This window comes from Tripterygium wilfordii, chromosome 12 (genome assembly GCF_013401445.1).
Source record: "Tripterygium wilfordii isolate XIE 37 chromosome 12, ASM1340144v1, whole genome shotgun sequence".
Classification (NCBI taxonomy): domain Eukaryota; kingdom Viridiplantae; phylum Streptophyta; class Magnoliopsida; order Celastrales; family Celastraceae; genus Tripterygium; species Tripterygium wilfordii.
In genome coordinates this window covers 4704347-4728403 of record NC_052243.1, presented here as the reverse complement: position 1 = coordinate 4728403, position 24057 = coordinate 4704347, and the positions used below count along the sequence as shown (strand labels likewise).

Genomic DNA, 24057 nt, shown 5'->3' with positions numbered 1-24057 from the left:
TCCAATTAGTGAATACCAAAACCGTTTCCATTTAAGGTACCCAATACCAAAACCGTTCCAAAACCGTTTAAAGAATCATTTAAATTTCCAAAATCGGAACCGTTCCATAACCATTTACCATCGGGTACCCGTTTACCATTTAACTTTTAATTTTTTTTTTTCTATAAATGTATAATTCAATTTCTTAAAAAATAATATGACTTATCATATTGTTCAAGTTTGAATGTATAATCTATAATTTTATTATATTATTTTATTTAATATGCTTGATCATGTTAAATTTATCATCCTAATAATATATCTTTACATATATGATTTATAATGTTATTACTATAATTCACTTTTTTAATTAAACAGTTCGGATACCCTAAACCCGGCATCAAAAACCAAACCCGACCCTAAACCGTAACGGGTTTGAAAATCAAAACCAAAACCGTTTCCAAACCCTATAGGATCGGTTTTCGGATTTTAAATGGACCGGGTATCCTATGGATAATGCTCGGATCGGTTTTTTTTGCCATCCCTAATCCCCTACTGAGTGCTGGGCCCAACAATCAAGGATATTTTCGTCGTTTAGTTTTTTTTTTCTTTCTTTTGTTTTTGGTGAAAAATTATAGCAACTGAGAAATGAAAGGACGATAGAGAGAAATAGGCCCTAATTCTTTGTTGCTGTTCGTGACAAAAGATTAAGGATTGGAAGTCGAAATCGGAGATTAACTTTCTTCAATCATATCGCTTTACATCTTCCGGTGCTAGAAATGGTTCTCACGAACTTCACTGGAGCTGGTGTCGGATTTGGTAATCACTCTCTATAACTCAGTTCTACTTTGCACATTCTGTCGATTCAATTCTATGCAAGACCTGTGACAAATTCTTTCTAATTTTTGTTTAAAATCCCGTTTTCAGGTTTCGGCGTTGGTTGTGGCTTTGGTATAGGATGGGGTTTTGGAGGTTAGTCCCGATACCTTCTTCATCCGAGACAATTAACTGGTTTTCCATTTGTCTTCAGATTCTATGTAACTTTCATGTTTAACTATTGGAACTGAAACTCTTGATAAACCATATAGAATATGTATAGATTAGAGGATGCACTTGTGGATACTTGGGCGTGCTTGGTCTCTTGAAGGAACAGAAATATAAAATATTTATACAAAAAAGAACCTGCTTTGGTGTTCATTGTTCAAAAAAGAATAAAGAAAAAAAAGCCATTGGATGTTTGTTGTCATTGATTTTCAGTTTCGCTGGGTTATTAAGCTAGTCAGTTTGCTTAATCAATATTTTCTTCAACCCACCCTGCTAGTCCTTTGTAAAAGCTTATGATGTTGCATGAGTCCCCCCAAAATTGTTCCACTTGATATAATGTATATTTGTGAATATTCAAAGAGGTGAATTTAAAAGTGAAGTATCTATTTATCCCTCATTCCCTCCATTAAGCTGAGTGTTTTAAAGGGCATCCGAGTTCTTCCGCTTTAGGATTTTCCTCGTTTATGAACCTGTTATTGCTGTGGAGAAGTTTGCGGGAATGCTCTTTTGTCTCCTTTACTTGGTTCTTTTTTATAAAGCAGCAACATCATTTGCTGATATATCCTTTGATGAGTAGCAAGTGGTGACTTTTCAGTCTTCCTTTTCATGATTTGGGATCAGAATGTAGCTATTTGCTACCCCGTTCATTCTTCTATGAGGGCCTTCCCTATGTGAATGAGGCATCTTCACTGAATGTGAGAACTCTTGGGTGTATGTAAATTTAATATCATTGCTTGTTAGCAATTACCAGAGTGATAATGATAATGTCAGTCTCTCCGGTTCCTTCCAGTTGATATGTCGACAATTTTTAGAAATTTATGAAGGTGCGGCGTATGGTGAAACCGGTGGCAAATGCTTGTTGAGCAACCTTTTAGTCAAGTTCTAAAATGTGAACTTTAGAAACAGATTTGTGGAGCTCTATTGACAGGCTGCTGATTTGTGATGTCTGCTGATTCCATCTAAATCAATTTTTTTTGTTTATATTCATGAATCATGATGCATTTTTTGTGTTTAATCTGATGTAGATTTAACGCATGTTTCAGTTATTCATAGCAAGAAATAATGCCAAATCCAATTGTTGGCCTCGTCTGAACTTCCAGTTGATTAAGAGATCTTCTGTATCATTACATTTTACACTCATTTACTGGTGCATTTGATTTGCAAATGTAACATTTTCATTCGTACAGGTGTGCCTTTGAATTTCTTAGGTCTTGGAGCAGGTACACAACCAATATTTTTTAAGTTAGGGCATATACATATCTGTATTTAATCATATTATGGTGGTTTACAAAATTGAATTTTCATTTAAAGGTGGAGGCTGTGGGGTTGGACTAGGCCTTGGATGGGGCTTTGGCACTGTATATGGTAGTCAGTATCGCTCGTCTAGGGTCACTTTCAAAGGCGAGGAGTTTGACAGGAAGGGTGAAAATGATGGTGGTAAGTTCAGAGATTTGTCAAAAGGCACCAAGGAAGTTCGCACATCGCAATAACTATTCATCTCAGCATTGCCCTTTGGTGTGATGATGGACATTACATCTTCAGCGCAAAATAGAGGATTGTCACTTTGAGATACTGAATTGGTTTAATTTGATAGGAGTGAGTTTGATAAGAATTGGTTGAGAGTCGAAGATACCCTTTATACCAGTTTCAGCATGTGCGTTTCTAAGAAGATGAAACAGAATTTCCTAGCCCCTAAATTTCTGTAAACAGTATCAGAACATCTGGAGATGCTTTCTTTTTCCCCTATACATTAAACCATTAATAGCTGAAATTCACCTTGTTTGTCATGTGGTCAATATTAGATGATAAGGGTTTGTTTGGTTTGTTTTTTATTTCCCGTGTTTTTTTTTAATTGTTTCTGAAAGTGTCTTCTTTTTTCAAGTGATTTCCTATTTTCCATGTTTTCTAAATTGAGCAACCAAACGTGCTTTAGGATTGTTTTCTGTTTTTTAAAAAATGAAAACAGAACATACATGAAAAACAAGTATAGCAAACAGATCGTAAGCGTCCGGAGATGGTGCTCTCAGGGTGGGAATTATTGTTTAATGGTGTTTGAATAATGGCTAATGGAACCTGATTAGTGGCCATTTTCATTTTTATGTCTTCAAGTTCTATACCTAATTCATGTGCCATTGGGGTAGCTAGCTACTAATTGAGTAATTGTGAGGATACACCAACCCTTCAAATAATTTAAACCCCTGCGATAAACTAACAGTCAATGCAAACCTACCCTTTAGGCCTCCCCCCACGTGGTTAACAACACCCACATCGATTATTATTCCAATTCTACATCTATTTATGCATAGCCTCACTCCAGAGAGGCAAAAACAAACAACTCCATCCCATCATTACCAGAAAAAAATATGGCTGGTCAGAGAGTTTTCACACTTTCACAAGTTGCCCAACACAAATCAAAGAAAGATTGCTGGGTTGTCATCCAAGGCAGAGTATGTAACTCTCTCTCTCTCATACACTCACAATATAGTGGTTAAATACCGGTACCGGAATCATACCGGTAAGACGATTCGTATGCGGTATAACCGGTTCAACTGGCCAAGCAGCACAAAGATAAGATATATATTTGGAGAGGATAGGAGTAACAAAATCATGTTGCTAGAGTCGGCAGCTTCTTCTTCTTCTTCTTCTGATAAATAGAGTCAGCAGCTAATTTAACTTAAATAGTGATTACAATGTTATATTATTACATAATTGTACAGGTACTGAACGTGACAAAGTTCTTGGAAGAGCACCCAGGAGGAGAAGAGGTGTTGCTGGAGTCAGCAGGGAAAGATGCAACAAAGGAATTCAAGGATATTGGACACAGCAAGGCAGCAGAAAACTTGCTCATCAAGTACCAGGTTGGTGTTCTCGAGGGTCACACCATCAAGGATGGAGACATCATGGGGGCTGTTTCTCCATCTAACACGAAGGAGATCAAGGCTTTTGTGATCAAGAACGACACCATATCCAAGGGCAAAGCTCTGCTCGAGTTCTTCGTGCCGCTTTTAGCTGCTGTTTCCTACTTCAGTTTCAGATGCCTTACAAGGCCTGAGCAGATCTTCTAAAACAGATCATTTGTGGATTCGATAGGGTTTTCCCTAATAAGATCTGTATGTGAGGTGTTTATTTTCTTTTCTGAAATGGTGTCTTCAAAATGTATTGCTCCTTCAGCTCTTAAAATCATGTCAAATAAAACTTTTTCCATCAAAATATGATTTTTTTTAAATAAACTTGATATTTGGATCTACTCATACTTATTAAACAAAATTTGAGCGTTACGTCTTGTGGTCTGTCAAGGTATTTGGAGAACATGAGATTCAAATATCAAGTTTATATGGATAAAAGCCTATGATTTTCATGTTATTAAAAAAAAAAATCATATTTTAGAATTCGTATTCCAAAATTGTTTTAACTTTTTAGTTTTTATAGGGTTGGCTCCAAGAGAGGGCTTAGTAGCCTTTTTCAAAATTTCCCCTTTTTTCCGTTGAGGCCCAAATGGGGTTTAATAACATTAATTTTGGTACATTTGTTTTCCACGCGTTTTCTAATTCTATTTTGAAGAAAATAAAATACAATCTAGAAAATACGTTTGGTTTTCATTTCGTAAAACACAGAAAGAAAATAAGAAATCAATGGAAAACAGAAAACGAAAAAAGCCGTTTTCTTAAAAATAGAAAACATGAACAAAAAAATTAAAAAAAAAACGCGTAAAAACAAACAAATGGATCCTTAGCTAGTTAGCTTTTTTTCACGGGGCATGAAAATGAAAGGTAACGAGTCAATCGAACACTTTTAAGGCCTAAAATTAAAGTTTTATGAAAAATGGAGACAAATAACGAGGGCCCAAATTAAGAGAAGCCAATTGGGTTAGACCCATTGAAACGGACATCTTGGTCACGCAAATAGCCCTGACCACCTGAACCAGCGGCCCGCGCCAGTTCATCAAAGCACTCTCTGCATGCACTGCCCCACCTACCAATCTCACACATATGTGCTTGCTTGAAAAAAATAAACTCCCAACTTCAACACCAAGTAAAAGAAGCTTTGGCTAGCTAGGAGGGAGTAGTAAGTTGACTAAGTTCTGGCTTTTAATTACCAATTCATGCATTTATTGAACTTTTATCGCATCATTCGTGCGCTGCTTCTTTTTCGTGCACAACTTCTTATTCGTGCATGTTGAGAAAGGGAGTCTTGAGAAGAAAAGGGGAGGTACGGTAGAGGGTGTACCAGACTAATGTCCTGTTTATAATGTAAACTGTTGGATCTTGGAAAGTAAATCTAACGGTTCACAGTCTTTTCCCCAATTTTGTTTCTGCAACACATCTCTCATGTATTCTATCAAACAAGCTTCTTTTATCTCTCTTCAAACTCTCTACACCTCGGCTCTACAGATTCTTAAACAGATTGGACTCGTTTCTATAAGAACTCGAGATCCTTCTATCTTTTTTTGAACTCTCTATATGGTTATGCTGTTGCTTTCTGGGGGAGGGCCTCATAATCCATCACTGGCTAAGAGGTGAACACAGGGTGCTGCTGCCGCCTGGGAAGGCCATATGACTATATGAGATCCATCACTTCCGGTATATGAACATGAGAAATATTATTGAACTACTTAATTGAAAAAGCAACTTCTCCTTGCCCAACATTGATGATACGCAGATTGTGAAACTGAAAGTTAACATTAGCGACCTTGACTAAAAGATTTTGGGACACGCTCTGACGCCCATTATTCGATAGTCTTGTTTTATGCCTCTCGAGAGTTATTGAGTTAAAGTTTTTGTAAACCCTTGTAATTAAGATGAAACTAAAACTTTGTTTCTCCTCTTCGATCTTGGAATAAATACTTGGGCGATTAGCTGGTTCATGCTCCGTGAAATGGGACGTAATATGGATTGAGAGAAGGAGCTTGAAAAAAGAGGGCTGGATACATTAGCCAACGGAAGAGAGAAGAGAGAGTCGTGCTGCGGACATAAAATTGGGGAAAAGATTTTGGATCGTTGGATTTACTTTTCCAGATCCAACGGTTCACATTATGTGGGTCAAGTGGTTTATGGAAGTGGAGGTGGTGTCAGTGGCGGCTTTGGCTCGGGCTTTGCTCAGTTTCAGGGTATGGTGGTGCTTAAGGTCATAATGGCTGAAGGCTATGCTCGGGCCCTTAATCAGGATTTGGGTTTTGTCTCCTTGTTTTCAACTAGTGAAAGTTCAAATATCCTCATAACAAATAATCAGCTCTGCCACAAAGCAAATTGCAATAATATCCTCTATTTCCAACCATAAAAATTAGAACAAAACAACTTTCCTGTTCCAGCAATTTCAAACGTAAGGGGCACCAATTGCAATGCAATGATAATGAATGAAATTAGCCAATGTTGAATATTTGGCCAAGAATAAATTATGCAATCCAAGTAAATAATCAAATCCCTTCACGTAACTTCACAGATCATCAAACAGACAAAACACCAATCTTAACGACATTAACAAAGAAAAGCAGATGATCAACCATAAAATTAGTTTGCAGAAGCCAACATTAACATATTTCATTTTCTCCTTGAGAGCCACCGCCGAATAGCCTTACATTGGGGAACACAAACATTATATATAACATATATATATACATACAGACATGCACAATATACAATGTAAATGGACACATAACATTCCCATAATACTAGGATAACTAAGCAACATGATAAACTTGATCAATCATTTTTATTTTTGGGCTTGGAGCTAAGAATTTTTCTTCCAATTGAGCATACCAGGTCCAAGAAGAGGGCCCCTCTGGTGAGGGAGATGAAGCAGCAGGTTATTGATGGTCATTCTTTGGCCTGAAAAGTTCAAAGAAAACTAAGTTATGAACGGTAGGGAATCTAGTTCTAAGTGTAGCCCACCAATGTACAAAGATAGCATATGTGCGAATAGAGTGCATAAAAATATTTTATAGTCAAAGTACAAAGTTATTTTTCCAAAAAAAAATTGAGAACCATGTTCAATCTAAATATGATTTAGTCGAGGATGGAGTGCAAATTATATTAGTGAAATTTCCAAGTATCTGCATCATCTTATACATAAAAAGATAGGGCTAGTGTTCTACAATCAAGTGGTTCGTTCAAGGAACAAAGACACAGGATGAGGACATATGGCACTGAAGCACTTTTAATGTTTGTAGGAATATGACTTAAAGAAAGCTAAAGGAAATCAAACTCTGTGCATAAAAAATAATTAATTTCACTGAGATTTCAAAAGTGACAAGGCTTCCAGGAGAGTCATTCCTCACTCTTTTTTCTTTGCAAACTGCATCATGGAAAATCCCTTTTTGAATAAGTTCGTTAATTAAAAGACTATTCTATCAACAGAATGATACTTTGCTCAGAAGTTAGAACTTTCTAAGGCACCGGAGTTCAATCAAACTTTTAATATAACATCTCTGATAAGTCTTAACATATACACCCAAAGTATATAAAGAAAAAAAAAATAAAATAGAAAAACACTGCAGATGAATCAAAATCATACCCATACCATGTTGTCCATTTTTGAGCCCCCTGTAGTCCCACCTCCCTCAGTACAGGGCTTCATTTCTAGAGCTCTGTGGGGGAGAAGTCATTGAGATGAGTAAATTATTACAACAAAAGCCAAGATGTTTAAAATTTTAAACTGATTAGTCTTAAGGCTGATGTATAGGGTAATGAGACAACTTAAATACCTTTCAGTAGGAAACTCCAGTTGATGGGCTGAAAAAGTATTTGTCTTTGGAGATATATTGATTCCCATTCCTGCTTCTGATGTTTCCTTACTGCTATGCTGAAAGAAATTACATCCAATAGCATAGCAAGTCATAAAATTTCCACAGTAGAAATTTCAAAGTTACCAGAAATGCTCCATGCCTAAAAAATAAAAGACCACTTACAGCTAAATTATCTTCTATCCATCCAGGAACTTGTTCTGAAAGATGCTCAATATACTGCTCCATCGCCATCTCTGGACTCATGCTCCCAAGCCTTTGCCAAGCATTCCTTGCAAATGCAATCAGTGCTCTCCATCACTTACACATAGCAGCTCTCAACCCTGTTATTATAACTAACTATCAAACTAGACCCTGCAATTTTGGAATGGGTAGGCCCTACAACGTTTTCCAGATTAAGTTTTCATTCTTGGTTGGATACAATTCTTCTCGTGAGTGAGTAAACTAGTATATGAGTACTAGGCCTTTTGATTTGTCAACTATAGTTAAAATATGATGAATATAAACTTCAGGGACTAGAGAGTGTCATCTAAAATTTTTGCAAATTAAAGAAATATGGTATTGTAGGACACAACTCCTTGGCTTCATAGCCATGGGATGGTTAAACACAGTTGGGAAACTACATTGTCCTTTGGTTCCAATTGCGATCAATCATATTTTTTTCTGGTCCCTTTGTTTTCATGTTTGTTTTGCTACCAACTGAAGTCAGGGACATTAACCAGTTAAAAATTGCAGGTGTAATTGCTTTATGTCAATCTGCAACAATTTGAGTCTTTCTCAAAACTTTGCAGTTATTTAATTTCAAGCTGCATTATATTAATTCCTATCTTGTTTTCTTGTTTGTTCTTTCATGCCAATGACTTCATTTTCCAACCAAAAAGCCTAAGGATATTGATCTATTTATAGCTCCATTGTAGTAATTCCCATCCAAAGGTGAATTGTGCAACATTTTCTTTTGGCAAGGCAAGTAAGCAAAAGCAAGTCTATTACTCTGCTAGCACAAAAAATAAACAACTGCCTAATGGCCCTAATCCAATTTTCCAGCAGCTTTTCATTCAAACAAAGCAAAAGACCATCAAATCTGTAAATAAACAGAGATTTTAGGCAGAGAAAAGTTTGATACCACTTAGCACGCGCAGAGACCTTGAGAGCCATAGGCTGTGGCTCACGGCAAGTTCCTTCAGTAGCTATCTTGTGAAGCCCATACATCTCCATCTCCACATTGCTCCCTAAGTGTGCCAATCGGCCAACCTTTTCCTCCGTCTCAACAAACTTGGCGGCTGCCGTGAAAGCCTTCTCTAACTCGCTCTTCTCAATCCCCTCCCAATCTTCGTCATCAATCTCAATCTCCTTCTCTTCCTTGTCTTTTCCTTCCTTGTCACTCTCCGCAACCTCAGCCTCCTCAGAAGTTTGAATAACAACGCTTTCGTGCCCTAATTTAATCGCAGTTGCATCTACTTCAATGGTTTCGCCAATTACGTCATCTGTTTCGAGGTCGATTTCTCCGGTCTCATCTACCGTCGCTTGCTCGGAAGAAAAGATAATCGGCAATTCAGAGCATTCAGTTTCGATTTCTTCGACGCCTTCATCGGATTCCGATATTTGATGGAGCCGGAGATTCTCTGCATCGAAACGATCAACCTTATCGACAGGCTCACTCATAATTTCAGTTTTATTTCCACTTCCAAAACACTGAACCGTCTGTTGCTTCTGGTTGTACTGTAACTCCTCTTCCATAATTACTTCTTCATCAACACCTTTATTGGATAATTTCAAGTTCAGATCATCGAAGGAATCTCCCGCCATAGCCATGGAAACAAGTTTGGCAACCAAAAAGGAGAAGAAAACAGCCACAAAAGCTGTCAGAAAAAGCTCTTGAAGAAGCTCCATCACCTTCCAATAATCAAAACTCAAAAACAAAGAAAGATAAAGAGAAGCAGGTGGCGTTTGTGATTAAACGATCACTTTTGACAAAAATCACAAGAGATTATAATTAATAGGTTGAAGGAGGAAGGAGGAGAGTCGGAAGGCAGGGAGGGAGAGGGAAAGTATATTGGCATAGAAGAGCAAAGCATATTCGACTTTTGCTTTCTGACATTTACTTTTTCGCTCTACTGGTGGGGCCCAGGTTCGCAGTCGGACGTTAATGGAGTCACGGACGTCTCCGAAAAGCGCGCAAACAGCCAACTTGACGTGGGACTCGTTTTATTTCGACGATAAAGTAATTTAATGGTACTAAACATGTGCTGATTCGATGCAGATGTGCTGATGCGGCATCGAATGAATGAGGGCCAACAAATTTATTTAATTAATAAAATAATTTTATTTTACTCTTTTATTTCATAATTCGTTGGCTACAATTTATTATTTTAATATAAATGCTATTGTGCTTTTTAAAACATAATTCATTGTTTTAGTTCTAAATTCATTGATTTTAAAATTACATTGAAAAAACAATAGAATTAAGATTTACCCGATAAAACTCATCGACAATGAATCTTATTAAAAAAAATTTTATGCACTGAATTCCGAATATATAATTTTTTTTAAAAATCAAATATGTATTTTGAGAGTTAAAATGTTTTAAAATTTCATTTAAGATATTTGGATTCCCATAAACTACCTAACACTACCTTTAAAAATAATAATTAAATCTTATTTCTAGCATATGACATAATATGCGTCAGGACTCAGAATCATTGAATATTTCTTATTTGAGGGTGCATTATCTTGAGAAGCTAACTTCGTTTTGGCCCTCCAATCCCCACTTTTAATGATGAAACATTACATTCTTTTTTTAATACCAAAAAAAAAAAGAAATTTCAATTTTGTGTAAGCCCACTTATTATATTTATAACCTATAAAGTTCAATAATTTTTTTTAATAACGTAAACATCGTACAAATTTACCTTTTAGACATTTAATATGAACGTAAATTTAGCTCATATACACATAAATTTTCTACCTACGATATACACGTTAGACGAAAACTCAATAAAATCACCCAAAAATCATTTATACCATAATGGTTAGACATAAAACAGATCATTTAAAGAATCTAAAATTCAAAAAACCTTTAAGAGGGATAACTCTCGAGAGTGTCTATTTTGGACTCCTATGGCTATGATCCTATCCAAACAACTAGACTAGGAGTATTATTTATGAAGGCGTTGTGGGGTGGGGGGGTGTCACGTTCTACAATATTTTACATGTAAAAAACACCGGCAACCAAATGACGGAGTACGTGTCAAGGGTTGACTGGACTGGATCATTATGCATTTGAAGCACGGGGAAGACATGATTATCTTGCAAATTTTATTATTATTATTATTTGGCGGGTGCTTATGTCGATGATGACTTGCTAGGCATCTTGTGATTTTGGTGGGTTCCATGAGGAATGGAATGAAAGACATGGTTGTGATATCCATATTCTGTTTAATGGGTCGTATGGGGGTTTATCCTCCTACGATAGCTTTTGGTTTGGAGAATGAATGAGAAACTACATAGGTTATGCCATATTATGTGGGCTACTCAATGACCGACCAAAGAATCAATCAAAATATCATCTCAAGAATGTTTCAAACATAATGTAGACTTCTCCTAGGTTGTATGTTGTAGATTATCATTATCTTTTTATGGTTTTGTAGGTGATAATCTAGTAAGTGAATTTGTTTGGGGTCAAATCAATGACGGATTTAGGATTCGATCTCGTTGGGGACACAATTAAGTAGTGAGAGTCCAATGCCCCTAAAATTTTTCTGAGATTATTTATGTAACACAAACATAATTACTAATAATAATTGTTAATTTCAAAAATAAAATATTACATCTTTTATTTATCACCATTGTTTTTTTTTTTTTTTTTTTGCAAATTTTCATATTCTGAAATAGTTTCAAGCCATTTTTTTTTTAATAAGTGAGGATTGCATTGGAAAAAATTAAATATTTACAATCTACTAGGGCACAGAGACATATTGATTATGAAAGATTGAAGGGTCCATGTTATGACTCAAGTAAAAAGGGTCAAGCCACCCATACGCTTCTGGCCGTTAGTTGTTGTCTATTTTGGACCTTTAATTCCATGTGGAGCTGTTAGGCTTGATAACAACTAATAACACAAAATATCAGACATAAATTATGTTTCGCAAGTTGGGCTGAATTCAAAGAATGTTAGCCGCAGGGGGAAAAAAGTAGTGAGCAAACAGATTCCTAAACTAAGATTTCTCATGCAGCAACCATGCAATGCATACACGTCAACCCCAGAGCAACATGGCTCAATTGAAAGTTAAGTCAAAAAAGAAACCCATAAGAGAGTATCAGTGTATCACTATTGCGTGCGCATTCTGCTGTTCTCCGCAGATCTGACTTGGAAGAAGTATGGATGAGCCTGAAATATAAAGAAATCATCAGAAGAAAGTATCAGTCAGTTTGCACCTCCTGTATAACTGTCTTTCAGACAAAGCGGGAAAGAAAAGAGCATTAAAAAGCATTTGGGAATATGCAACTAATGGAACAACCAGTCAACCATAATCATAAATCATCTGCGAGCACTTCATGATAACTTGTAACCAATTGTGAGCTGTATTAGAAGAAATATCAGAAACATGAAAGAAATTGAACTTGGTTGCCTAGCATATTTTAGAGGGATGATTCAAAACGAGGTCTGCTGTCAACAATTGTTAACTCGTTGGGGGTGAGCAGAAAACACTTATCTATAGCTAATGCCAAGAAAATCCAGGGGGGCAAAAAACTAACCACCTGAACAAATTGAAACTGAAGAATCCAATATTCAAAAGAAAAAAAAAACAAAACAAAAAATCTGCTGTCTAGAAGAATTAATTTGCTGCAAAAGTAGAATCAGAAGACCAATGAAAGAGCATGCTCCATGAGAACAAGATTTTAAAGTCAAGAACAACCACAGTGGTTTAGAAAAAATCTACCATCATCGAAGAATTAAGAACAGACAATTGTTCCCAAACTTGATGATCTAATCGCATATCTCTGATCAAATTACGTGTGACTAGTGATGAACTGGATATAAACTTTCGAACAGATTAAGGAGCAGATATCTTGGGATGACTTTTTTTTTTCTTTGAGAAAGATCTAGGGATGACTAGAATAAAGGCAATCTGCAATTTACAGGTGAAACATATGAGCAATAGCAACAAAATGATAATTACCATTGCCTCCCTAGCAGTGAGCCGGTCCTGGTGATCATACCGAAGGAGCTTATCAAGAAAATCAATGGCCTGTAAGTCATGATATTAAAACAAAAAATATTAATATTTCCAGCAAATATGCCTAAAATAATCATCCAAAGTTTATCAGAAAATAAAATCATGTGACCTCGGGGGAAACCAGATGCTGATTTTCTGAATTAATAAATCTTGACCATGGCTTCCTGCTATGCCTGCAGCATTGTAAAGAAGAGACTCATGGAGGTGAAACTTATGCTAGGGAGAACCATAAAATCAATGACATATTAAATCAATTTGTAAAATGTTTCTCCGAGCTAAAACATGTGGAAGGCCATAGGCATTGCCTTTAGGCAATTAGCAGTGACAAAGTTGCATCTTCAAGTTAAAGGTCATACCCTTAAAAAATCCCATGTCAGATCCCACAAACTTATATGTATTGTTGTTAATGCAAAAGGTAACACACTGATTATGCTATGGCATCAAATTATACCTAGATCACTCTTAGTTTAATTATGAAACACGCCGCATGATTTGACATGGAAATGGAAAAAAAGAGAATCATAAAAAGTTTGATGTACCTTCCAACAAGAGCTTCAAGCTGAGGGTCAAGCTCCAAATGATATTTGTTCAAATAAGCATTTAACTCATCCGTACCAAGAACCTGAAGGAATTAGACAGCTACTGTAAGATAACATCTCATTCGAGACCTTGCGTCGTTTTGTATAAAAATCCTATAGGCACTTTATATTGCTCACAAATAATATAATATTAACCATCTATCATAGCGGCCCATGGCAACTTGTAGTTCTAAAGCCAGCAAGTAAAACACCCAAAGAGAAAGAAATTGACGTCAAAATAGTAGTGCTAGATAGCTGCCAATTAGCTTATAACAGAAGAAACTCTAAAAGAACCTAATCTTTACCAAGAGAAAAAAAGCAGAGAACCCAGACGTTCAAGAACTTTACATCATTGCAAATAACACTTTACATCACACCACTTCAACTTTCTACACCAATACATGCATCCGCATATCTATACTGGTACATGGTACCAAGATACAAAGGCAGATAAGCAAAATAAATGAAATCAGAGCAATGATTTGACAATGACCTACATTCTGTGAACTTTTGCCAATGGAATTCAGTATGCCTTCACATAGTTCAAAGAAGGCTTTAGACCAAAATTTCCAGATTCTTTTATTGCTAGCCTGTGAAAAATAACTCTTGGGGCATGTGCAAGACTTTGATGGCAGGGAAGTAAGTAGGGTTGCAACAAAGAAAAGAAAAATCAGAAAACAATTTGCAAGTCCAAGTGGTCGCAAATTCAAGCACCCAAAGACATCTTTTTGCATTAAAGAACACTGACACGAGTGAGCACGCTTCAATTTTTTACCATGTCTTCAAAAAAACGACCTAAAAGAAAAGGAGACCAGAAACTGTAGAGAGTTTAATGTTTAATAATCTTATTTTAAGTGAGATATCTCTCCTCACAACACAGGGCTGTGCCTAAGATACTCAATCTACTAAAGAAGCCAGTAACAAAGAGTCGGTTTACCGTTTAGGATTTTCAATGACACTTTACAAAGTAAGACAAATTTCACATAGTGCATGGATTGTAGCTTTTGTAGGATTTTTCCAACAAAGTGATACTGGCCAGAAATGTCCTTGGTCACAATTACACGCCATGGGTCAACAACCCATAGCACACATCATGAAAGCTGCCAACTCAGTTATTTTTGAATGTAACATATCCAAAGCTCCAGACCCCACTAGAAGGAACTCCCCCAAAACATAGAGTTCTTCCTTTATAAAAAGTCTAGCAGCTGGATCATTTTTATTTTTTATTTTTTGCTATAATTTTCTACAGCCATATCAAGTTTTAACACCAAAAATTTTCAACTCAATTCATAGATCTTTGGAGGGTAAGATTTAGAGCAGAAAATTACTTAAGGATTTAAAACCCATAGCCAATCTGTAAGCAGAAACAGTCGGTTTGGAAAGATACAAGATTCAGAACTGCCATTAGAAAAAGCACTAACTTCAAACTTACCCTGGCAATTTTCACAAGTTGATCCTGATTGTCATGACCGTAAAAGAATGGTTCCTTGCGAAAAATCTGGAGGGAAACAAACTATGCACGTTCATTATGCTGGAAAAGTAATATACTTTATGCAATCAGGCTTCCAATCAACTGAATATGCTGTAAACAGTGGTGAAAGAATAATACTAACCATTCCCGCAAACATACAGCCTAGGCTCCACATGTCCAACGAATAATCATAGTCTTGCAAATCCACAAGGAGTTCAGGTCCCTTGAAGTACCTGCAATATGAGTAGACAAATTCTATTACTTTCCCATTACACTAATAATACTCCAAAGCCATTTGAATTCCTACAAAAATAAATGAACCATCATCAGCATCAGCCAACTTGATTGAAATCAAATCACAAGGTTGTAATCAACTATCCTGATGCATCACATCAGGTATCCTTCTTTTTACCTTATGCCGAGGTTTAATTCAAACCTTTTGTATGTGGTACATAACAAATGTTAGAAAGTTAACTTCAACTCGTCACAAATTTAATGTCTCACTTTAGAGGTTTAGGAATGAGAAAGGAACCATAGAAACTTCAATATATTATTCCTCCAATTGGTTAGAAATCAACTATGACATTGTATGACCAATCCAACACATGCATGCAAGATATATAATAAAAAAAAAGAGTCCAGTACTCCGGTCTCTAATCTTCTAGAAGCTACTGCATCAACAAACATATAAATCCTAGAGGGAAACCTACAATTATGACCATCCCATGTGATGAGAATGGCAAACACATCAAAACAACAGCACATAACAGCAAAGATTAAAATCAAGTGCCTAAGAAATAGCTGGAGACTGCCAAAATAGACATGATGTTTCATTTATCTGTATTTAGGAAGATACCACCTTCTGCACAGTAACCAGGTGAAAGGAGGCAGCATCTCCATGAAATTCCTCTTCCAGAGCCCTATCACTCATTAAACATCCAAAGTTCCAAACTAGAGAGAGATACATAATTACAAGTTCAGAAGCATTTGGCTTAATCCACTGAATAAACGAAACAACAGAGACTGACCAAAACAATAGCACAATCTCCAAGACACTTGCATTCTAACTCTGCATGCAAGAATTCATATAAATTTAAAAATCGACACAGCAAAAAGTAAGGGGAGAAGAAAAATATTAACATGAATACAAGAGATGTGGTTGATGATCAAAAGCTGATACTGATAACTACCTTGAAGCTACTCTGACATTGTATTCTTTGGCAGGATGGTAAAACTCAGCAAGACCCCAATCTATCAAGCGAAGTTCCCGCATCTCATGGTCAATCATTACGTTGTGAGGTTTAACATCTCTGTGCATTATGCCTTGTGAATGGCAATAATCTAATGCCTGAAATTACAGAAAAAGGCATATTAGTACATTCTAGAATGCTTAGTTACTTATAAAATAATCATCAGCATGCCAAGTGATGATTTCAGACAAAAAGCAAAAACAAAAAACAAGATGCAACATGAGCTTTTGCACACCCAAAAATTAATATATAAAAACAAATAAACAATATATATATATAAAGAAGAGAGAAGGAAAACTAAGAATAGCAATCATTGCCATAGTATGAGGGAAATAACCTTGAGCAGCTCATATATGTAGTAGCGTATATCATAATCCGTCAATGTGACATACAAAACTTTAAAATCTATACTGTTGACATATTCAAAAATCAAGCTAGGTGTTTTTGAATGCCGATCTCTGACTATATCAAGCAGCTTCACAACATTTGGTCCTCCACAGAGATTTTGCAATATTTTTATCTCTCTCTTTATCTGCATAAAGAACAGTACATATTAAATAGAAAATTATCAGTGAGTGTTCAACAAGGTAATAAGAAAACAAACAATGCGAAATTTTTTTTAAAAAAAAACTCTTCAAAAACCAAAAAAAAAAAATTAAAGTGGGGAGGGAGAGAAGGAAAAGAAAGAAAGCACGGCTGAAAAACAGGTTTCCAGGTAATTTATTTTAAGAGGGAAACCTTGTGCTTTGATCAGGTAAATCCCGAACACTAGAAGTGGCCCTTCACCCCAAGTGTTAGAGAAATCAAGTTTTTTTCCTAGCCATGGAGACTCGAACAAGGGTATCTCAACTCGAAACGCTTACCCTTGCCAACTCAATTGCACTTATTTTATATTTCAACAAGGACAGGACTCCTTCATGGTGCATCAATATTTTAAATTTGGCAAAGGACAAGCCTCTTGCCAAGATCTAAGTTAAAAGCAGAAAATGTTACGGGGTATGCAAAGATACACAGCTAAATTGGTGAAATTGGACACCAGGCAACATGGACATATACTTGTCTGGATGGATTCTTAATCCAGACAGCACCCCCATCCTTATATCCTTGCATAAATATACAAATATATAGATAGATAGATCTTTGAATGGCATTGTTGAAGATACGATAAAATGCTTAAATTACTTTTCCATCATCACATAATAACTGCATCACACATAGGATATCAAATCCAACAAACTCATCAAGGTCCAATTATCAAATCAAGAATGGTCCCCTGTATGACTGAGATAAAATTATTGTTGCAGCTTCCACACAACAGAAATCTGACAATAATATTCCTCCTCTCTAGAGATCAGAAACAATTCAAACAATTCTATGGTTCCAAGAGCCAAACACGATGACAATTTTCAAAAGCTTGTGACCCTTTAGCATAACAAGTTTCAATGTGCAATTCCAGACATCATTTACAACTATTTACACCATAATGAGAAAAGGCACCAAATAAGGAATCACCTTCTTTTTCTTCACTGGTTTGAGGATCTTGATAATGCATCTCTCCTTGTTGGTGACATTTATACCTTCAAAGACCTCACTGTATTTTCCCCTCCCCACTTTCCGGACGACCTCGTAGTCATCTTGATCACTGCAAACAAAAACCAAAGTAGGGGAAGAAGTTAAAAATAAATACTCATACTCACGCGACAATTACTCCAGTGACCCAAACGTTGAAAAATTCAAGGCAAAAGCATTCCAATATATTACATCAGAAAAAACCTTAAATCAAGGGAAGAAAATTTTCCCATACAGGTACAACTCAACTCAATGTTATCCGGCAAAAAGTGGCTCATATACTAGGGCATAGATTGACTTCCTTGATCAAACAATATAGAAGCCCTAACATCGTTCTGTCATAACTTGGAACTACTATTGTTCAATTGTTCAGTAATCCCAATCTGACTATCAATAAGTATTATGCTATTACAATCACTACCAATGCATGTGCACATACACAAAATAACACAGACAACGAACCCAATCACAGGCCCTGACAAGCTAGAGTTGGTTAATAGAGACTAAAGGCTCTCAACATAAACAATAGAGCTAAGCATCAAACTGATGATCCGGAGAGAAACCCTAGATCGGGAGTCAGGCAGAGGCAGCTATTACTGCTAGTCAAAATAGGACATTCGAGAATTAGGGATTTTAGCGGTCACTTTACCCCCATTGAACGGTGAGAGACTCGTAATCCCAGTATTCTCTTGGGCGGTGAACGTTAACGTCAGCGTATACACGAGCCCCGGACATGGCCGCCAAAGTAAACCAAGATCACGCAGATCTCTCCGAAATTGACCTTTTGTTACTGTGATTACCGTTGACGATAGCGATTTGAGGAACGGACACGGCGTTGGCCTTTTACAGCTTTCTCGACCAATTCAGTTTGGCTGGATATCGTTAATATCTTCCTAATTTTCCTCGGCATGTTTATTTATTGAAGGAAAATTTGCTCAAAGCTTCCAAACTATGCTTTTAATCGGTTTTTGCCATGACCATAAAATATTATGGCATGCATATCCTCCTATGGCAAAGTTTCGAAATTAAATTTAGGGTTGGGCATGAGTCGGTTTTTCCCATTAACCAATCCATTATCAATCTATTTTTCATAATCGATAATCGCTCATCGATCATTAATCCATTCACAAAGTCATGTCGATAATTTTAGACAATCCATTAAAAGATATATTGATTTATGGTCGTTAAAATAATCAATAGTTAATTGACCGATAATTACCTACAAACATACTACTAAAAGATTTGGGCCAAAAGCCCAAATATTACAAATTCACAAATCCAATATCCATTGGAAAAGCCCAAAAGTGAAACGATCCAAGCCCTAGAAAGCTAGAAATCTCTCATTGTTACTAGGGTTTCCAGTTTCTACTTCTCGTTAGTCATTTCTCGCTCGACAGCTTCTTGCTCTACTATGGCGTCGCGATAACACTTGTAATTAGAGGTTTGCTCATCTATGCTTTCAGTTTTTTTTATTTTTTTTTATTTCAATTTTAAATGTTTAATAAGCTATGAAAATTGACACATTTATTAATTTATACAATTAATAGATAATTATATATGATGAAAAGTCAGTTGTTATCGTTTACTCGACTCAACAAGTAATCGACAAAGTTGGTTGACAACTATTAGTCTACCCACAAAGTCAAGTTGGTAATAGTTTTGAATATTTTTCAATGTCGATTGGTCAAGTTGGTAGGTTGTTCGGTCGATAATTAATGGACCCGACCCATGCCCAACCCTAATAAAATTTGATGTTCAATTGCACAAGATGATCATGTGTCATTTTAATTATTAACTTAATTAACAATCTAGTATTAATGTTAACACGTTTAAAAGACGAATTAAGACGTTTTTGAACAAGTTTTTCAAAATGTGTATTTTCACTAAAAATAAAAAAGGAAGCTCCAATCTAACAACAAACGTAGCTAATTCACGTTTAATTTTTGTTGCACTATAATTAAACGTTGCTAGACTTCATTGAGAATCTTGTGAAAGCGTGTTTTATTTTAGATTAATTACTTTATACTTATTCACACATTTTTTCACATGTCTAACTAAGCCATCGATCCCTCCACCGGGTTGACAGCTATATTTTTGTTTACAAAATTTACATGGTCTTTTTTTCTACTTACCCCACTACTAGGAGATGTCTCCTCATCAAAGTGAGCCCACACCCAACTAGTCATTTGCCTCTTAACATTTCTTTATCCAGTAATGTTAAGTTGCTCATATAAAGATAGTTCATGGAAACCCAAATCTCTTAAACGAAAATTTAAAACGTTTTAACTCTCAAAATACATGATAATTTTTTTTTAAAAATTACATATTCAGAATCAGCGCATAAAACTCTTTCTAATAAGATCCATTGTTGATGAGTTTTATCAGGTAAATATTAATTCCATTGGTTTTTTCAATGGAATTTCTTAAATATTTCATTTTTTTTAATGAAATTTTAAAAACAAATAAATTCAGAACTAAAATAATGAATTTTAAAGTGTGATTTAAAAAACAATAGAATCTTTATTAAAACAATAAATATTGGACAATTAATTCTGAGATGAAAGAATGAAAATAAAATTATTCCATTGATTAAATCAATGGAATAAACCTGTTGGGCTCCTATGGACTACATATCATTTTCGTTCTTTACTGGTGCTAGTATCATCTACACTAGGACTAACTATTGACACAACACTCAGTTAGAGAGGTCTACAACCTTGTGGGGCGGGGGAGGGAGGGGAGATGCTTGATATCCCATGGGATATTGAGATTCAGGTGCTAATGTATCATCATCATCAATTGAATGAATATTCGGATTTATTCAGGAACACAATTAAAATCAACGATACGATTATATAACATAAATTGTTCACTAATTGCATTTTGTCACCTAGCTTATGCACAATCCATTTGAGGTAAGTCATTTTTGTTTGTGTTAGTGTGTGAATTCATTTGTCTAGTGAATTTTTTTAAAACACAAATAAAAAAATTATAACACAATTTCAAAGATAGCAAATAAAATACAACGCTTGCAAATTTCACAAAATATAAAAGAACTTTGGAATAGTTAATTAGGATTGCCACCCTCCAACGCTAGTAGTAATTTGAAATTAATGAAGCCCTTGGACATCCCACGATAAGTGTCACGTAGACTACATATCAGTCGATTATCGAGATGACCATCTCGGATAGACTGACGAAGTAATTCATAATTAATGGAAACGACATTTCAGGGGGATAAACCCCGTAAAACACTCCCCAAGATCATAAGGAAGTGGTTCAACCATAAAAGAGTGGTTACATCATAATCAAAATTTTACTAGGCCGACCCATTTGGGACGGGATCCCGGACCCCACTCGGTTTACTAATTATGTGTCCGTTTGAGACTGTCTTTTTGTTTTTATAAGATCTCTCCATTTTCAACAAGTTGTTGGCCAGAATTATGAAAAACAATGTTCATCGCAAACATGCTGGTGGTCAAAACGTTGACACAAGAAAGAAGAAACCAAGTGACAAACGGTTGCAAGCTACGTAAAACAAAGCTTCAATATTGACCATAATTTTCACTTCAATCAACTTTTTGAGGAAGAACAAGCCCTCCACTAAAGAATGGTCATCAATTATGGGCTGTAATGCAATGCCTTTCAAAGCATGGAAGCCAAGTTATACAACATGGGTCGAGCGCCGAGACTGCTCTTGGGGATTACTTTCTGTTTGTGTTGGACTTTGCGGTACCATCCTAGTATCTAGCTCAAGTGGACAAAGCCACAAATATTTACAACGACGAGTTTGATAATGCTGTGCGAGTTATCGAGTGGCGAGGAGGCTTAATGATCTAAATTTCACATCGCTCAGGGTAAGAAGTGAAGTGCAAAATATAAATTAGTAACAATTGCTTTTCATTGATTCAATTAAAGTATAATGGGCTGATGTTAGGCTTAAGAAGGAAAAATGATACGATGATTATAAATTAGTCCCAAAATAAATAAAGTATTACTAACATGAAAAAAAGAATTTATACAAATGGTATCGGACCAGCTCCCAGGTTTACGAGGACGTGAGCCCATAACTAAGAAGACGAGAAGAGGGCGCTTAGTGTTTTAAAGAGAAAGGTGTGCTCTAACAGACAAATGCCCAACGCCTCGCATTCCACCACTTCCTCTGCATTAAAGATCCTGCATTCATTCCCCACAGTTGCTGCGATAAACAAGTAATTAATGCCTCTTTTCACTTTCTCCTCCGAAATAGTGAAATCTGAATCTGTCCAGCAATGTACGACTACAAAATCCACATGCCTTCCTTTATTATTCTCACTCACCATAAATGATCTCCCCATACTGTATTATGTACTTATATAATATATATTTCAAGATTGGGTGCGCGTGGACTCTCTCCTTATCTCCATGGATTTCCTGCTGAACTGTGTCGTTCGCTCAATCATTTTTTCTTTTTTTTAAAACTTATTTATTGTGAAGCTCTCTCATGGGTTGAAAAGGAATAGTGCAACAACAGATACACTTCCTTTCTTGAGGAAAATTTCTGGATTTCTGGTCTTGGTGATTCTTTCAACATTATGAAGATTTCTGGGTCTTGGATTTTGCGCTTGCTAATTGTGACAGCTCTAATGCTCCTTAACTTCTCAAGCAGCAGAACCAGCTCGTCGATTGTCGGTAATGGACCTTTATGTGTTTGCATATTTTATTTCTGATTCACTAGGTAATTTGTATTTTGCAGCCAAAACTTACTGATTTATACGATGAATCATCAATCAATCACCTTCTCTTTCTCTACCTGTTGATCTTATTAAGAAACCAATTTAGTTCACAGTATTAGTCTCCCAGCTTCCGATCTTACTTATACTTGCTTGCATGCCATCTTCTGAAGTGGGTTGTTAGTACAGGTTAGGACAAGTGTAATCATTTATAAAATCCAAGCCTAGTTGAAGAGTGTGGTGGATTTACTGCATTCATTCACTTTTTCAACATGAAATCCGCCAGCCATATCATAAGTTCATTGTCCTTCCTTCAGTTCTTACAGATAATGTTAAGATCAGTTACTAGTTAACTCGTTGGGTTGGACACTTCTTGGGGTTTTAAATTGCGAATGCTAAGGTTTGTGATTAGTTATTTTGTCATTCAACCCGATAAGTTAACTTGTTGGGAGGTATTGCACATCATTTGTACTTCTTGACGTCTTATGCTTTTGTCTTTCAAGTTCCTTTATTTGATCAAATATTTTGTTTAAACTATTACCAATGAACGTAAATGATATATTCTCTGGTTTCAGTTGTGGACCTAATTCTTATGTAAAGTTCTGTTTCAAGGTTAACTGAAATCGTCTCTGTTTAAAACTCAATCACATAACAGCAAAATTGTTTATTTACACATTTAATCCTGCCTAGCTGCTTGAATGTCGTAGCTTAGTAGATTGGACTAATAAAGTAATATGATCAGATGTTTTATTCACTGGCAACAATGGCTATGGTTCCAGAAGGATTACGACAATTGCTAGCAGGAAGTTGAAGGTACATGGTTGCTAACTGACTTAAACTTGGGCTCATAATTCATAACCCTCTTAGTTCTTAATTACTCAATGGAGCAAGTCATACTTAAATTAGCTTTTACCATTCAGGATGTATGAATTTCTTCTTCTAAAATTTCAGGAGCTGAGCACTGATGGAAAGAGCATCAACAGCAACTTGAATCTGGACGATTACCACCCCATTGATCCGGTTCCAAGTTCGAAGGCTTCCATAAGACCTGGACCTATAGAGCATGGTACTCCGCTTAACCCATTTATTCCTAAGCCATCTCCTCCTAGTCATCCTAAAGATGCTGGTTCCACTTAGCTTGCTAGCATCCGGTTCCAGTGACGGATATCATGAGAAAGTGAAGATCCTAGTAAGTTATTTTGTGCAACGACTTGCTTACTGTAATGTGTTCATCCAGACAGCTGAAGTTACTTACATATTTTGTGTGTCATGCGTTGATGTGCTTGTAATCGATGCTTTCGCCATGCGAGAGTATTTTGTGTCCTTGAAATAACTCATGTAGCTTGTTCTACCTATGAATCTATGATTGTTATCTATAAATGTCTCTCCTCGGAGTCACGCAATATGCTGCATAATTCTTTGAATCATTCCATTTTCATCGTATTCGACTGGCGAACCACATAATCGATCACTGCATA

General features: G+C 36.1%; 4 protein-coding genes across 5 annotated transcripts; 2 read left to right on the top strand and 2 right to left on the bottom strand.

The window, feature by feature from the left end:
- Positions 1–607: 607 nt before the first annotated feature.
- Positions 608–4270, top strand: LOC120010388 (cytochrome B5). The gene is made up of 6 exons (XM_038861170.1): positions 608–798; positions 907–951; positions 2211–2243; positions 2335–2445; positions 3379–3470; positions 3741–4270. The coding sequence occupies exons 1-6, from the start codon at positions 759–761 to the stop codon at positions 4086–4088; spliced, it is 669 nt and encodes a 222-aa protein (XP_038717098.1). The 5' UTR covers positions 608–758; the 3' UTR covers positions 4089–4270.
- A 2227-nt stretch (positions 4271–6497) lies between these two features.
- On the bottom strand, positions 6498–9837 carry LOC120010385 (acyl-CoA-binding domain-containing protein 3-like). Of its 2 annotated transcripts, none has more exons than XM_038861167.1 (5): positions 8886–9837; positions 7928–8033; positions 7724–7821; positions 7534–7606; positions 6498–6848 (listed from the first exon to the last, which is right to left on the bottom strand). In XM_038861167.1, the coding sequence occupies exons 1-5, from the start codon at positions 9650–9652 to the stop codon at positions 6837–6839; spliced, it is 1056 nt and encodes a 351-aa protein (XP_038717095.1). In that variant the 5' UTR covers positions 9653–9837; the 3' UTR covers positions 6498–6836. The 2 variants fall into 2 exon arrangements, with proteins under 2 accessions (XP_038717095.1, XP_038717096.1); XM_038861168.1 differs by having other exon boundaries at positions 6764–6848; positions 7540–7606.
- A 2023-nt stretch (positions 9838–11860) lies between these two features.
- Positions 11861–18932, bottom strand: LOC120010386 (casein kinase II subunit alpha-2-like). Its single transcript, XM_038861169.1, has 10 exons — positions 18517–18932; positions 17811–17940; positions 16636–16830; positions 16239–16396; positions 15191–15281; positions 15010–15075; positions 13539–13621; positions 13109–13172; positions 12943–13011; positions 11861–12149 (listed from the first exon to the last, which is right to left on the bottom strand). The coding sequence occupies exons 1-10, from the start codon at positions 18600–18602 to the stop codon at positions 12090–12092; spliced, it is 1002 nt and encodes a 333-aa protein (XP_038717097.1). The 5' UTR covers positions 18603–18932; the 3' UTR covers positions 11861–12089.
- Positions 18933–22007: 3075 nt separating this feature from the next.
- On the top strand, positions 22008–23955 carry LOC120011582. Its single transcript, XM_038862734.1, has 3 exons — positions 22008–22538; positions 23322–23392; positions 23531–23955. The coding sequence occupies exons 1-3, from the start codon at positions 22442–22444 to the stop codon at positions 23714–23716; spliced, it is 354 nt and encodes a 117-aa protein (XP_038718662.1). The 5' UTR covers positions 22008–22441; the 3' UTR covers positions 23717–23955.
- Positions 23956–24057: the final 102 nt, after the last annotated feature.